This window comes from Mesoplodon mirus, assembly GCF_964341445.2.
Source record: "Mesoplodon mirus genome assembly, chromosome: 11".
NCBI lineage: Eukaryota > Metazoa > Chordata > Mammalia > Artiodactyla > Ziphiidae > Mesoplodon > Mesoplodon mirus.
The window spans coordinates 61,700,068-61,715,035 of NC_138987.1; the positions used below are offsets into that span (position 1 = coordinate 61,700,068).

Genomic DNA, 14,968 nt, shown 5'->3' on the forward strand with positions numbered 1-14,968 from the left:
TTATCCCTCCCCAGTCTCACTCCCTTCCCTGCATGTAATGGCATTATGACAGCGTGGGATATATCCTTCCAGGTGTTTTTCCGTATATTTACACGCAGGTTTTTTTCCCCACTTGACAATATGTCCTAGAGATCTTTTCATGTCAAGATACATATTTACCTCATTAAAAAAATACATGATTTTTCATAAACGTATCCTATAATTTATTCAACCATTCCACTATTGGTGGACATCTTTCTAGGTTGTTTGTAATTTTTAACAAAGAATGGTATCCTGTTTTCTTCACTGTTTTCCCCAGACCACCCTCAGCCCCAGCATCAGTTCCATCCCTCTAGTGCGTCTGCATCCCTCCCTCGCCAAGAGCTCAGCTCTCTTGTCCCAAGATTGTTTACCACAATCACCCTTCTAACCCCCATTTTAGAGCATAGCCCTACCTGTCTTCTCTGCTCTTACTTCAAAGTTTCGGAGATAAGTGGAGAAAACCATACGACCAAAACACTGGGGCAATTAAAAACAAAGAGCCCCAGAGGTAACTGGACCTTTGGTGCTGGTTTAACGTTCCTTCTGTGTGTCCCCGCTGTTTTCTCTCCCACTCTCCAGAGCAACTGGTCTAAACCCTCACTCCTCAAGATCCCTTCTCACCCTCCTCTCTTAGGCAACAACTTTGTTTTAAAGGGTAAATTAAGGTGACTGAGTGTGTGAAATTCTTCATCTCCCCGCCCCCCACCTACACACTTACCTCTGTCTACACAGATCCCTTTGCTTTCTCCCATCTGACAAGTGATAAATCTCCCTTCTCTGGACTAAATCAAGGCCCTTCTAGATCTTCATTCCTGAGGTACTCACAAAGACTCAATATATAAAATAACTAATGAGAACCTACTGTATAGCACAGGGAACTCTACTCAGTGCTCTGTGGTGACCTAAATGGGAAGGAAATCCAAAAAAGAGGGGATATATGTATATGTTCAGCTGTACAGTAGAAACTAACACAACATTGTAAAGCAACTATACTCCAATCAAAATAAAGAAACTAAACCAAAAAATATATAAAATAACTAAAAGTGATGCAGACTTGGGCAGTTTGCATTTGCTTCGTTAACTTCTGTCTCAGTGATTTCTTCCCTTGTCCTTGGTAGTAAGGTCTCCCTTAAAAGTGTGTTTTACTGTGTTTCTCTATAAGCCACTCCCCACCTTGTTTTCTCACAACCGAATTTCCTGATGAAGTCCCAGGCTTCCCTTCCCCACTTCCTCACCTCCTATTCGTCCCTCAGCCCACCTGGATCTGGCTCTTGTTCTGCAGAAAGTGCTTTCCAAAGGTCACTAGTTGCCAAAGACAATGGGCACTGCTCCTTCCATGTCTTGCCTCACCTTTCCATGACATTTGACACTGCTCTCCATTCCTTCCTTCTCGAAATTCAACTCCCTTGGCTTTTGTGACCCTGCTCTCCTGGCCCCTTTTACTTCTCTGGCCACCCCTTCTCAGTCTTCTCCCACTAGCCTCTCACATGGTGGCCTATACCAGGGTTCAGCCTTTCCTTGCTCTCCCTGGAACGTGTCATCCACACCTACGGATTCTTCGCAAAAATTAAACTTTTATCCCCAGCCCAGATCATTCTGCTGAACTCTGGGCCCATATGTCCGGCTGCCCTCAGGTGCCTCAAACACGGTCCAAATTGAAGTCTTGTTTTCAACCAAAACTGCTCCTTTTCATGTCACCGCCATCTCTCTACACCTTAGCCAGAAGCCTGGGATTCATTCTCAATGTCTCCCTTTCCTTCAAATCCCACATCCACTAAGGATTTTACAAACTGACATCAAACTATACCTTTAGATGCCAGCCCCTTCTTTCCATCCCAATAGTCAGTGTTTTAGTTCCTCATCTCGTGCCTAGACTTTTGCAGTACTCTGGTCACCCTCCAGAATGATGCCTGAGAGGTCTTTCTAAAAGCACGAAACCCACTTAAGGGATCTCCTACTTCGTAAAGAAATGCTTTCGGGTTAGCTTCAGGGCGGAGAAACTGGGCAAAACCGGAAGGCGGCGACTATGCAGCAAAGAAGTCCTAGACCGAGGGGTTAAATCAGGCCAGTCCAGGCAGCATCCCCTACGCCTGGATGACTGGCCTGGGCCTCGCGGACTGCTCGCAGCTCTCAGGGAAAAAGGCTTCGGTGCGACTCCCCGCCGCCAGGTGAGTCCAGCCAACGCGCGGGCGTTGGGGCAGAAGGGCGGCCGCCAGGGGGCGGAGTCAGCCTGCCCCGCCCTACTCGCGCGCCTGCGGGCCAGCCTCCGGTCACGTGACGGAGGCGCAGGTGAGCGCCGCTTCCGGGGTCGGGAGAGCGCATCGCGGCCGGCTCCGGCTTTCACTCGGTTGGGTGTGCGGGAGACTATGGCGTCCTCCTCGGTCCCGCCGGCCACTGTACCGACGCCGACAGCGGCTTCCGGCACAGGTTTCGGCTTCGCTTCCAAAACCAAGAAGAAGCATTTCGTGCAGCAGAAGGTGAAGGTGTTCCGGGCGGCCGACCCGCTGATGGGCGTGTTCCTGTGGGGCGTAGCCCACTCGGTGAGACCCGGCCCCGGCCCCGGCCTTGCGGAGGCCCTGTCCGAACCCCTCAGCTCCTCCGGGCTTGTCTGTTTCCAGACTCCCGCCTCCGGAGCCCCTAGCGCTGCCACTTTTCCCCCAGGCTGTCCTGGTCCCTGCCCACCTACTCTCAGGTGTTTCACCCAGCGTACTTTCTCGCTCTAGACCTTTTTTTTTTTTTTTTTTTTTTTTTTTTTAACGTAGACTTTTGTCTCTCCCTCCATCCGTTACTCCTCTACTCTGGTTCCATCTTCCCCAACTGAAATCCAGCTCTCTGCCTCCTTCCAGTCAGTTCCAGCCTCAGGCCACGGAGACCGGCCGGGACCCGGCTCCGTCTGGAAGGACATTAGGGAGAGTAGCTCTTCTGGCTTGGTGGTGGTGAGGTCTCCGGTGAGAGTGTAAGTGTAGAAGGGGAGCGGAGAGGGTGACTGGATGAAGGGAATCGTTCACTTTTCCTTTGCACCTTGCTTTACAGCCGCCGTCAGTGACGTTGGAACCTTGGCTTTGGGGGAAGCTCCAGGCTTCCTGGACCTTCTAATCCTGCATGTCCCTTCCTTTCCCTTCCAGAGGTACAGCATTTTAGAGAAACTACCCCAGCCTGAGCCTAGTGGTTGCACTTACTCAGCACTTAATGTATGTAAGCCTTTGGTCTTAATTGCAACCCATTGCTGGCTGGAGTAATGGTATTTGGTGTAAGTGGGGGTCATCTTTGACCAAAGAGCTGGCTCAGGAGCTCTGGTCATGGCGACATTGTGGTGGTGAACTTTAGAATCAGGGAACTGCTGTAGATGGTTGGCTTGGGAATCCGGAGGAGGCCAAAAGAGGCCGGCGCATCTACCTTCCTGAGGATACCTCAGGTGAAGGAAGCACAGCCATTGCTCCCCTTCCCTCAGATCTGGATTGGAGGGATGTAGTGACCTTGAATATGACAGGCAATGTTTAAAAAAAATTTTTTTTTAAATTTATTTATTTTTGGCTGTGTTGGGTCTTCGTTGCTGCCCGCGGGCTTTCTCTAGTTGCGGGAGCAGGGGCTACTTTTCGTTGCTGTGCGCGGGCTTCTCATTGCGGTGGCTTCTCTTGTTGCGGGGCACAGGCTCTAGGCATGCGGGCTTCAGCAGTTGTGGCACGCGGGCTCAGTAGTTGTGGCGCACAGGCTTAGTTGCTCCCCTGCACGTGAGATCTTTCTGGACCAGAGGTCGAACCCGTGTCGCCTGCATTGGCAGGCGGATTCTCAACCACTGCACCATCAGGGAAGCCCCCAAGCAATAATTTAAAAACTCAACTTCCTTGAAACATTATAGTCATGGTAGTGCTGTGGAGGTGGAAGGGGATGAGGAGGAATACAGTGTTTGTCACATTTTTATTTGTGGCTTAGAAAGTCATCTGGGGGTGTGTCAGCTCCCTTTTGCATTTGTGGCTCTGTGGACTGCTCCCAGCTCAGTCTAAGGCACTTGGTGTGGGCAAGGCTGATGGAGGTGGGCTGCCTCTGTTATGACTCATCCATCCATTCCTTTGGGAAACTTAAGAAGGAGGGTTTTCCTTTGGTAAGGATTGGGCAATTACACATAAGACCTGCCTCAGCTTCCCTAGGTATATATACTTTAGCCCCAATACCCCACCCTCCAGCCAGCACACATTTACTTCAAGGGTCTGGAATGGAGAAATTCCTTGAACATATGTCTTAGTGATGATTCAGCCTGCTTAACAGCAGGTGGCGAGGAGGGGGCATGAAGAACTGTAGCTGAATTTTAGGCTGGGAATGTCTAGTGGCTTTTCCTTTTTCCCCTTCTGGAGGAATATGTTCTGTCCTCCTTTTCTACTGAGAATGAGAGGAGTTGGTTTTTCATTGCAGTGTATGGGATTTAGGTTAGACTACACTTCATAACCTCTGTCGAATGATCAAGTAAGGATAGGCAAGGCATCTGTTTATTCAGTTAATAAACACTTCAGGACCACTGTGGGCCAAATATTGTGCTAGCTAGGCACCTGAGTGATGCAGACGACTAGAACTGGTCCTTAACAGAGCTCACAACCCAGGTGGGGAACTCACGTAAACTAGAGGTTAGAGTCAAGTGATAAGGGTGCGTGAAAGATACTGTGGCAACAGTGGGGAGAAAGCACATCTCCTGGGCGTTTCTTAGTGCAGGATCCCCCTTTCCACCCTGAATTAGCAGACTGCTGATTCTTGGGGCTGAGGAGAGCATGTGATGCTTGCATCCTTTGGGCTGTGGGTTGGCTTGACTTCAGTGAACAGATGCCTAATGAGCTCATATCCTTTGCCTGCCTGCATTCCCTCTGAAATCAGCTGTTTTTCTTTTACCTTACCTAGGCAGGTGGGGACCTAGTACAGAGAACTGGGTCGGAGTGGTCTGGAAGGACTGGTCCTGTTTGTGAGGAGATGCCTCCTTTGGGATATGGGCATTTCATTCTAGCTGCTGTCGACCCCTCAGAGTCCCCTTAACTCTCCTTGTACTTTGAAAATGCCTTTTGTTTCCAGGGGAGCATGGAACTGTTTGTCTTGAATGTCTTGAGTCTGCTGAGGGTCTTTGTTTTCTCTAGAATTTGTCACAGCTTTAAAAAATAGTCCAGAGTTGCTTACAGAGTTTGCCTAATATAAAATGACTGTTGTGAGCATGAAGTTCCACGGGGGCAGGAGTGTGAGGGGCTGTATGCAAGGGTTGCTTACTGCAGGCCTTGGGCAGCAAAAGATGGCAGACACATACTCTCACCTTTGTCAAGCATATGCATAACCAGCATTTTTAAGGGAATGAGGTTTGATTTGCCCTTTTCTGACTCTTGCCCAGACACAGTGTATAAGTAGCTCTCCACACCCCTACTCACTGCCTTCCTGTTCTTGTTTTGGCTTATCAGATCAATGAGCTCAGCCAGGTGCCTCCCCCGGTGATGCTGCTGCCAGATGACTTTAAGGCCAGCTCCAAGATCAAGGTCAACAATCACCTTTTCCGCAGGTATGTGGGAATCCCCACCCTTCTCATGTCAACCTTCCTAGAAGAGAGAATAAATAATTTTAAGAGTTAAGATTGAATGATTTGAAGGTTTTAGATTTAGAAGGCAACTTACAAGTTGTTATTGTATTGTCTAACCTTCCTTCCAATGCAGAAATTCAGTATTTTGTAAAGAAACCGCTAAAATAATTTCCAATGTTCCTTACGCCCTTATCTATGTGTACTGGTTTACCTCTCCTCTAGCCTGGAGATTCACAAAGTAATAAATACATTTAGATGCCTTTACCATTCGTTTCTGAGAGGGACTCCCTGAAAGAAATACCTGAGTCCTGTAAGCCCTCCTAGTATCAGAAGATGCCATTCAAGACCTGTTGCTTATTTAGGGATGTCTCTGACTTGCTTGAGATTTGGGAAATGCTGCTGTTTGGATGGGCAGTAGATTGTGGTTCTACTTAAGCCGCTTACCAGTTACGTGACTTCAGCAGGTCACTCAGCTACCCCGAGCCAGTCTCTCTTTCTGTACAGTGGGAATAATACACCTTTAAAGGACCTCACAAGGGTTTTATGAGAATCAAGTAAGGTAATATGTGTGAAGGTTCTTTATAAAGTGTCAAGCCCTACATAAATATAAGGTAATATTGTTACTTTGTTTCTTATCTTGAAAACCCCTGTTGCAGGGAAAATCTGCCCAGTCATTTCAAGTTCAAGGAGTATTGTCCCCAGGTCTTCAGGAACCTGCGTGATCGATTTGGTATTGATGACCAGGATTACTTGGTGAGAGTCCATTGGGTGAGGATAGTCCTTTCTCCCTAACAGCTGGGGAATCTGTGGGACAGTCATGTTTGGAGAAATGAGGGCCTTCACAGGTATTCTTTACTATTTTGTGGTCACAGGCATCTAAAAAATCTGAAGAAAGCTATAAACCCTGTCCTTGGGGGGAAATGTAGATACATTAAAAATTTTGCTTTCAATTTCATTTAGTCCATATATGGACACCAAATTTAGAACCCTTGCTCATCCTCTTACGTCAAGATTTTATCCACTTTCAGGTGTGTTCAGTTGGCCACTGTCCTAGGCTTGCATCTCCATATAAAGGGGAGGAAAAGAGCTTCTAGCCTATTTTGTGTCCCCAGGTGTCCCTTACCCGAAGTCCCCCGAGTGAAAGTGAAGGCAGTGATGGTCGCTTCCTTATCTCCTATGATCGGACTCTGGTCATCAAAGAAGTATCCAGTGAGGACATTGCTGACATGCATAGCAACCTCTCCAACTACCATCAGGTCGGGTCTCTCTCCAGCCTCGTTCTTCCCCTCCCTACTCATAACTCAGCTCCAGAGCACTTGGGAGACTTCCTATCCCTCTTCCTCCCTATAGCCCATTTTGCTCCCCAAGAAGCATTTGACATCATACTTTTGAAAACAAGGCATTTCAAAAAGAGAGCCTCTGCATGCCGATTTGTGTTTGATTAAATAGAAGAGTTCGTGTTCCTTCTCATTTGGCACTTCTAATCTAAAACCGCTGTGAATTGATAGATACGTAAATGGTACATGTATAGCAAAGTATAAACTTTAGACTAAGTCAGACTTAGATGAAGTGTTAACACCAAATGTACTATCAGGAATAAATGCAGTTTGGGGAGAAAACCAGGATAAGTGCACAATTGGGATAGATTGGAGGAGAGAAGCCATGATCATATCCAGCCCTAAGTGGGATTAGGGAAACTATTCTATCCGATCAGATGAATTTGGAATGTGAAGTTTCTGGACTATTTTGGGAGTAAAAACATGCCTGAATATCTTTCTACTGAAGAAAAATCTCACCAAAATCAATGAGCAAGGAATAAATGAAAGATTCTAAAAGAGTTTTTGGTTATTCAACAAATATTGGATGTCTGTTGTTATTAGGTCTTATGTTAGGCAGTAGAGAAAGAGGTGAATGAAATGGCCGTGGCCCTTGAGTTTCTCTTGTTCTAATGGCAGAGACCAGTAAGCTAGCGTTAGTTAGCACACAGCAAGCTGCGTGCAAGGAGTAAAGGTATCTAGGGGATGCTCTGGGGTGGCAGAGGAAGACCATCCCAACTCACCTGGGGCAAGAGGTGCACTTGCAAGAGGTGCTCAAAGAGAGTTTTTTAGAGGGAGTATCCTAGAAGTTGATTCTTGCATGACTAGTAGGGACCAGCCGTTGGACAAGGAGGAAGAGAGCACTCTAGGCAAAGGGAAACAGCACTTGTAAAGGCACAGAGCCATGAGAGAGCTTGGTGTTGTGGAACTGCAAGAAATTCAGTGTGGCTGGGATACGGTATTGTGGAAAAACAGTTAGGCAGGAGCCAGGCTGTGAGGGTTTTATAAACCACACAAAGAGTTTGGGCTTTATCCTGAAGGTGGTTTGCAGGGGAGTGATATATATGTTATTTAGAAATATCCCTGTGCCAGCATTTTAGAGAATGGATTGCAGGAGGGAAATACTGAGAGTGGAGATACCAGTTAGGAGGTAATTGTAATAGTCCAGGTGAGAAATGACAGGGGCCTGGAGGGATGATGCAGTGGAGATGGAAAGGAAGACCTTTGGGAGAATTGTGAGAATTAAGGCAGAGGCGCTCCAAATTCCTGCTTAGGGATAACTGGGTGCCCAGTGACCAACAGTTGGGAAGCAGAAAAAGAAACAGGTTTTTGGAGAAGACAGTTCGGATTTTGGCATGTCGAGTTTGTGGTTTCTTCAGTTCATGCAGATATAGATGTCCCGTAAGTGGTTGGGGTATGGAGTTTGGGAAAGAGGACTAGATTAGAAGTCTAGATTTCAGAACTATAGGTGAATAGATGGTAATTATCGCCATGAATGTATTATATCGGTTTGGCCAAAAAGTTCATTCGGGTTTAAGATTATGGACGTGTCGAGTGAAATGAAAAGAAGGTTGAGGAAAGAACCTTCTGGAGCAAGAAAAGAGCCCATAAAGGAGACTATGAGTTGTCTGACGCCTTTTTTTTTTTTAAATGTGATTGCTAAGTTTAATTCAGCAGCTGTACACACTCCTGCCTTGTAAAAATAACAGAATGCTCCTCTCAAAGTTACGTAGAGACGTGAGCACAAGTTTGCTGTTTTTAATACAGCTCTACAAAAAAGTTAGCACCAAATGCACATAAAAGAAGTTTTAAGGCTTAATAAAAATACAGACTGGGGACTTCCCTGGTGGCGCGGTGGTTGGGAGTCCGCCTGCCGATGTGGGGGGCGCGGGTTCGTGCCCCGGTCCAGGAGGATCCCACATGCCGTGGAGCGGCTGGGCCCGTGAGCCATGGCCGCTGAGCCTGCGCGTCCGGAGCCTGTGCTCCACAACGGGAGAGCCCACAACAGTGAGAGACCCGCATACCGCAAAAAAAAAAAAAAAAAAAAAAAATACAGACTACTAACTTCTCAATACAGCTTGGAGGCTGAGAACAGGATGCTAAGAGTTAATGAAACTTCCAAATACAGGCAGTCCCCAATGTATAGAGCATTTTCCAAATGCAAATGGCCTCCCCCATCAGGTTCAAAGGAGCAAAACCTTTTTCTTCTTCTGCTCCTCCCAGTGACCAGACTACCCTGGCTCTCTAAAGCCAATGCCCACGGCCCCAAGGAGGGAAGATGGGAACAAAAGTAAGGCCGTGTGCTCACTGCTGCCCAGAGGCTCTGCTATGGTTGTGTTTTCCTCCTTCCCGCAGGCCTCTATCCCCAGCTCTGCCCCAGAAGTCCCTGCCAGGGGACAGATCTAGAGACCTCTTCCCCTGATGTGGCTGACGGTGAGGCTGAGACTGAAGCCCCAAGGGCCAGCACCATGTCAGGGTCTTTTTGGCGAGAGTTGTCAGATGCTTTTAATGATTTATGCCCTACTGCATTCCACACAGGATTTGAGGATAGAGAGGAGTGGTGTGATGGGAGCTCAGGGTGAAGAGAGTTTTAAGGACAGGCTGGTCAGTAGTATCAAGTGCCAGCCAGTTGAAATATGATGATGACCAGATACCCATGAGATTGGCAACTGCAGGATTTGAGGCAGTGAGGAGGAGAGACATTTCAGAGGAGAAATGAGGGTATAATCTGATTTCACTCGTTTGAGAGAGAGGCAGTGGACTCATGGCTGACTAATTTTCTGAGAAGGTTGGCTATGAAGAGAAGTAGGCAGCAACACTGAGGGAGATGGTAGCATTGAAAGAGGAATTTTTTTTAAGAATCCAGATTATAGGCCATCTTGCAAACATTTTTACTGTGGGAGTCTAGCCCACAAAAGATCATTGGTCTAGATCAGTGGTCCCCAACCTTTTTGGCACCAGGGACCGGTTTCGTGGAAGACAATTTTTCCACTGACCGGAGCTGGGGCCGGGGGCGGGGGATAGTTCAGGCGGTAATGCGAGCGATGGCAAGCTCGCCCGCCGCTCACCTCCTGCGTGCGGCCCGCTTCCGAACAGGCCGAGGACTGGTACCAGTCCGCAGCCCGCGAGCTGGGGACCCCTGGTCTAGATAAAATCATTTTGTTGATGTAATTTCTACTACTGGTTCTGTGACTACTTGCGTATAAAGAGGGATAATAACACGTACCCTTCCCCATCTCAAAGAATAATAAAGACGACAGGAGAGATGGTGCTTTAAATTTGAGAGACATTATACACATGGGATAAGTGAAAGGAGATGATGGTTCAGAAACTGCATGGATACCAGGGGCATCTTTAGAAAGTCCCCACACCACTTCGGACCTTCTGTAGCCTCTCTACTTGAATCCCTATGGAACAGTAGCATTTGAATTCCCATCCCTGAGCTGCTCAGCCTCTTCCCCTTCCTTCCTCCCTTCCACCCCAGTACATTGTGAAGTGCCATGGCAACACACTGCTGCCCCAGTTCCTGGGGATGTACCGGGTTAGCGTGGACAACGAAGACAGCTACATGCTTGTGATGCGCAACATGTTTAGCCACCGTCTCCCTGTGCACAGGAAGTATGACCTCAAGGTAAGGAGAGGAGGTGAGGGCTGAAGGGGAGGCTCCTGATGACCTGAGGGTGGGGAATGGCCAGGGAGGGCACTGGATGATTCATTTTAAAGGAAAGAAGGCTGTGGGTTTGAGGACTTGCCCTAGGAGCTGGGTCCTGACTGTTCTTTTAGCCACTTCTGCTGACTTTGTGTTTGGGTCTCTCCACAGGGCTCCCTAGTGTCCCGGGAAGCCAGCGATAAGGAGAAGGTGATATAATTTTAGATGATAGGGTGAGGGATGGGGGAGAGCAGGTCAAAGGGACCTTTTTTTGGGGGGGGGGTTGGTGCTGTCAATGTGGATGTTTGTTTATTTATTTATTTATTTATTACATCTTTATTGGAGTATAATTGCTTTACAATGGTGTGTTAGTTTCTGCTTTATAACAAAGTGAATCAGTTATACATATACATATGTTCCCATATCTCTTCCCTCTTGCGTCTCCCTCCCTCCCACCCTGCCTATCCCACCCCTCTAGGTGGTCACAAAGCACCGAGCTGATCTCCCTGTGCTATGCGGCTGCTTCCCACTGGCTATCTATTTTACATTTGGTAGTGTATATATGTCCATGCCACTCTCTAGCTTTGGACAGCTTACCCTTCCCCCTCCCCATATCCCCAAGTCCATTCTCTAGTAGGTCTGTGTCTTTATTCCTGTCTTACCCCTAGGTTCTTCATGACAAATTTTTTTCTTAAATTCCATATATATGTGTTAGCATACGGTATTTGTCTTTCTCTTTCTGACTTACTTCACTCTGTATTACAGACTCTAGGTCCATCCACCTCATTACAAATAGCTCAATTTCGTTTCTTTTTATGGCTGAGTAATATTCCATTGTATATATGTGCCACATCTTCTTTATCCATTCATCCAATGATGGACACTTAGGTTGTTTCCATCTCCGGGCTATTGTAAATAGAGCTGCAATGAACATTTTGGTCAAAGGGACCTTCTTGGGATAAAGAGGTAGGGATCCCCAGCTATTTATTCTTATCTTAAACCACCAAAAAGAAGAGAGATGTAGACTTTTCCTGATCCAGGGATTGTTTGGAAGGGGCAGTGGGAAGAGCTTCTTTGTCACTGGCATGGGTTAGTCCATGTGGAAGGTTTGGGGATGCATGAAAATGTCAGACTTCAAGAGCAAAATGCTTACCAGCCGCCTTCCATACTGAGCTCTGTTTTCAAGCAGCTGTTTTTGCTTCAGAAGAAGAAAGAAAAGTCAGAATGGAGGTTCTGGACTGAAACCATAGGCAGAAAGTAGTGGGATGTGATTTGGGGTACAGCCACAGTGGCTGAGTCTGGGGAAGCCACCAGAGGTAAGAACAGGCTCTGGGCAGCATCCTAGCATGAAGTCAGATGAGAGATGGGCTGTAAATCTGTCTCCCCTAGACACCCCAGAGTCAGAGACAAAGCCCTACATAGAGCAGGGTTTTCTGAGAGTGTGGGGTAAGGGCTGTATTCCCAAGATGTCCCTTTACCTATTCTCAGGTTAAAGAATTGCCCACCCTTAAGGATATGGACTTTCTCAACAAGAACCAGAAAGTTTATATTGCTGAAGAGGAGAAGAAGGTCTTTCTAGAGAAGCTAAAGAGAGATGTGGAGGTGATGGTTGGGGTGCTGTGGGAAATGGCTTTGTTTCCCTTTTTCGCTCCCCACAGGGAAGTTGCCCATTCACAATACGAGGGAACTCCTCCCCTTCCCTTTGGGTTCTCTGCATGTCAGGGAGTTGGGTGTGAGTCATGAAAATCCTCTAGAGGTTACTTATGGAGGGGGGTGGCTGGCTTGAGCTAAAAGAATGATCTTAGATACCCAGGACAATTAGGTAATAAAGGGCAATGGTATACTCCCAACCCTCAATTTTTACACTTCTTTTCCCCAGGAGGGCCCCAGAAATTCAGGGATGGAGGTATAAGGGTGGTACCTGGGAGTGGAGAGGGAGATCTGGGGCTTCTGATTTGTCAGTGGGGTCTCAGTTCCTAGTACAGCTGAAGATCATGGACTACAGCCTTCTGCTGGGCATCCACGACATCATTCGCGGCTCTGAACCGGAGGAGGAGGGGCCTGTGCGGGAGGAGGAGTCAGAGGGGGATGGGGACTGTGCCCTGACCGGACCTCCTGCTCTGGTGGGCTCCTATGGCACTTCCCCTGAGGGTATCGGCGGCTACATCCATTCCCACCGGCCCCTGGGCCCTGGAGAGTTTGAATCCTTCATTGATGTCTATGCCATCCGGAGTGCTGAGGGTGAGAAAGAGCCTGGAAATTTTAAGGGTGGGGAGGGTGGTCCCTGGAGGACAGAGACCAGGGTGGTAGGTGGAGAGGCTGTTTAGCTTTTCAAAACAGATCTGACTGGTTCCTGGGGAGAGGGAATTGGGACTGTACTTGCTCTTCATTGCTGGTCTCTCTCCCCAGGGGCCCCTCAGAAGGAGGTGTATTTCATGGGCCTCATTGACATCCTGACACAGTATGATGCCAAGAAGAAAGCAGCTCATGCAGCCAAAACTGTCAAGCATGGGGTGAGGGTTCTCTAAAGCCTTTCCTTTCTTGTCTTGACTATTCAAGAGCCTCTTGTGCCAGAGCAGTGGGGTGGCAGAAGGATGAAGGGTTGGGTGTGGAAATGATCTGGAGTGGAACTGAGGGTGGGGAGTCGGGGAGGGGTGCGGGGCCTGACACCATGTTCCATACCTCCTCTCACAGGCGGGGGCAGAGATTTCTACTGTCCATCCTGAGCAGTATGCTAAGCGATTCCTGGATTTTATTACCAACATCTTTGCCTAAGAGACTGCCTGACTGCATGGTGACTGCTGCTGTGTGTTCCAGGTGGTGGGGTTCTGAGAGGCTTGGGGGAATTGTGGATATTCTGGCCACTACTTCTGCTCTTTCTCTTTTGCTAACTTCAGGCTACAGGCTTCTTCCATCCAAATAACTCAGTCTTGTTGAGTAGGCTCTTCCTGGCCCTCAGAAATACATTGTCCTCTCTCCTCTTCCTTTCCTTCTCCCTTCCCCTCCAACAAGTCTGCTTGCTTCATTAGAGTGTTACTGTTGACTCTCTCCCAAGTGCCTTGATCTTTGTAAAATGTCCTGTTGTTTCCATAACATAGGAGGAGCTGGGGGAAGGGTGTTGTTTGCCATCTTCAGGACCTGACTGGACAGATGGACCTGGCTCAAGCTGCTACTCTGGATGCACTTTGCTGTGTGGGATGAACTAAGAGTGTCTGAATTTTGCTGATAACTTTATAGAGCTCAGTGTGGCACACTTCCTTCCCGGTAGGCCCTGGGATGGAAGATTTTAAAAATACTACAGATGTGGGTGCAGGCATGCACACATACGATGGGATATGGCCAATCTTAATGCGGCTGGGGTGGAGAATGGTGGGCGGGCTGGCAGCTCATGGAGGTGGGACCTCTGAGGACTCTTGTGATTATGCAGGGAATTGGAGGTCTCTGTTGAGGGTTGACTACTCTCCAGTCTCTTCCCTCACTCCACGTTCACCCCCACCAGAGATGGCCACAGTGTTGAATCCTGGGTGAAGGTGTTTGACTGTTGCTGCTCTTCACCAGGACCTCACATCCCTCCTGGAGCTGGAACCCTTCATTGGGGGTGTGGCCAGTTCTGGAGGCTGGGAGGATGAGCCAGGGGTATAAGGTTCACTCCCCATGTTAAATTTCCTTTCTTCATGTCTAGCCACCCCTAAGGTTTTAGACCCAGCAGATGGGAATATCTCTACCTGGGTTAACCCTGGTTATTTCAAGAGAACGGAAGTCTCACGTGTGAGAATCTCCGCTACTCCCTGGAAGTGTGCCCCTAGCGTACTTATTTCCCCTCTCCTTCCCAAACCCTTTTTCCAGTTGGATTTGTTATTCTGTTCGTCTTATACTGCTACTGTCTCTCTCAGGGGACAGGTGGCTGCCTTTGTCATCTTCACTCTCCACCCCCAGAGAGGAGTCAGAGCCATAACCCGGCCCCCTCCAAAGATAGTTAATACGTGATATTCTCAGAATGTAGCAGACCCTGATGAGCTGAGATAGTGTACTCCCTTCCCCACAATGCCCTTGGGGCTCAGGCAGCCATTCTTGTGATCCTACATCTCCCCTGAGGCTTCTGCACTTCTCTAAAACATAAAGATGGGCACCAGCGAGTGGCCTGTGGGGTACAAAGACTCTTGCTCTGTATCTGCGTGGACTGATCTGTCTCACAAGAAGTCATGAGGTCATAAAGGAGAATTCCTCCTGCCCCTCCATCTTCTGCTCCAAAGGAAGTGACACGAGGAGTCCCTAGTTAAGGATTAGAGTCCCTATAATACGTTCCTGTCAGGAGGCTGATGGATCTTTTTTATTCCAACCATCTACCTTTCCCCTGTTGAATGCAATAAAACTCCATGACACCAGCAACTGTTGTTCTTTAGAAATGGGTTTTCTGACCATGTGGCTGATGTATCA

The 14,968-nt window shown here is 48.0% G+C and overlaps 1 protein-coding gene across 3 annotated transcripts; it reads left to right on the forward strand.

Annotated features, from left to right (window-relative positions):
• Positions 1-2,301: 2,301 nt before the first annotated feature.
• PIP4K2C (phosphatidylinositol-5-phosphate 4-kinase type 2 gamma) lies at positions 2,302-13,754 on the forward strand. 3 transcript variants are annotated; one of them, XM_082634915.1, is made up of 11 exons: positions 2,302-2,561; positions 5,451-5,548; positions 6,223-6,319; positions 6,679-6,822; positions 10,367-10,513; positions 10,703-10,741; positions 12,020-12,133; positions 12,505-12,772; positions 12,941-13,044; positions 13,226-13,348; positions 13,630-13,754. In XM_082634915.1, exons 1-10 carry the CDS (start codon positions 2,388-2,390, stop codon positions 13,304-13,306), a joined length of 1,266 nt encoding a protein of 421 aa, XP_082491041.1. In that variant the 5' UTR covers positions 2,302-2,387; the 3' UTR covers positions 13,307-13,348; positions 13,630-13,754. The 3 variants fall into 3 exon arrangements, with proteins under 3 accessions (XP_082491041.1, XP_082491042.1, XP_082491040.1); XM_082634916.1 differs by having other exon boundaries at positions 13,226-13,337; positions 13,630-13,746; XM_082634914.1 differs by having other exon boundaries at positions 13,226-13,325; positions 13,630-13,746.
• The last annotated feature ends 1,214 nt before the right edge of the window (positions 13,755-14,968 follow it).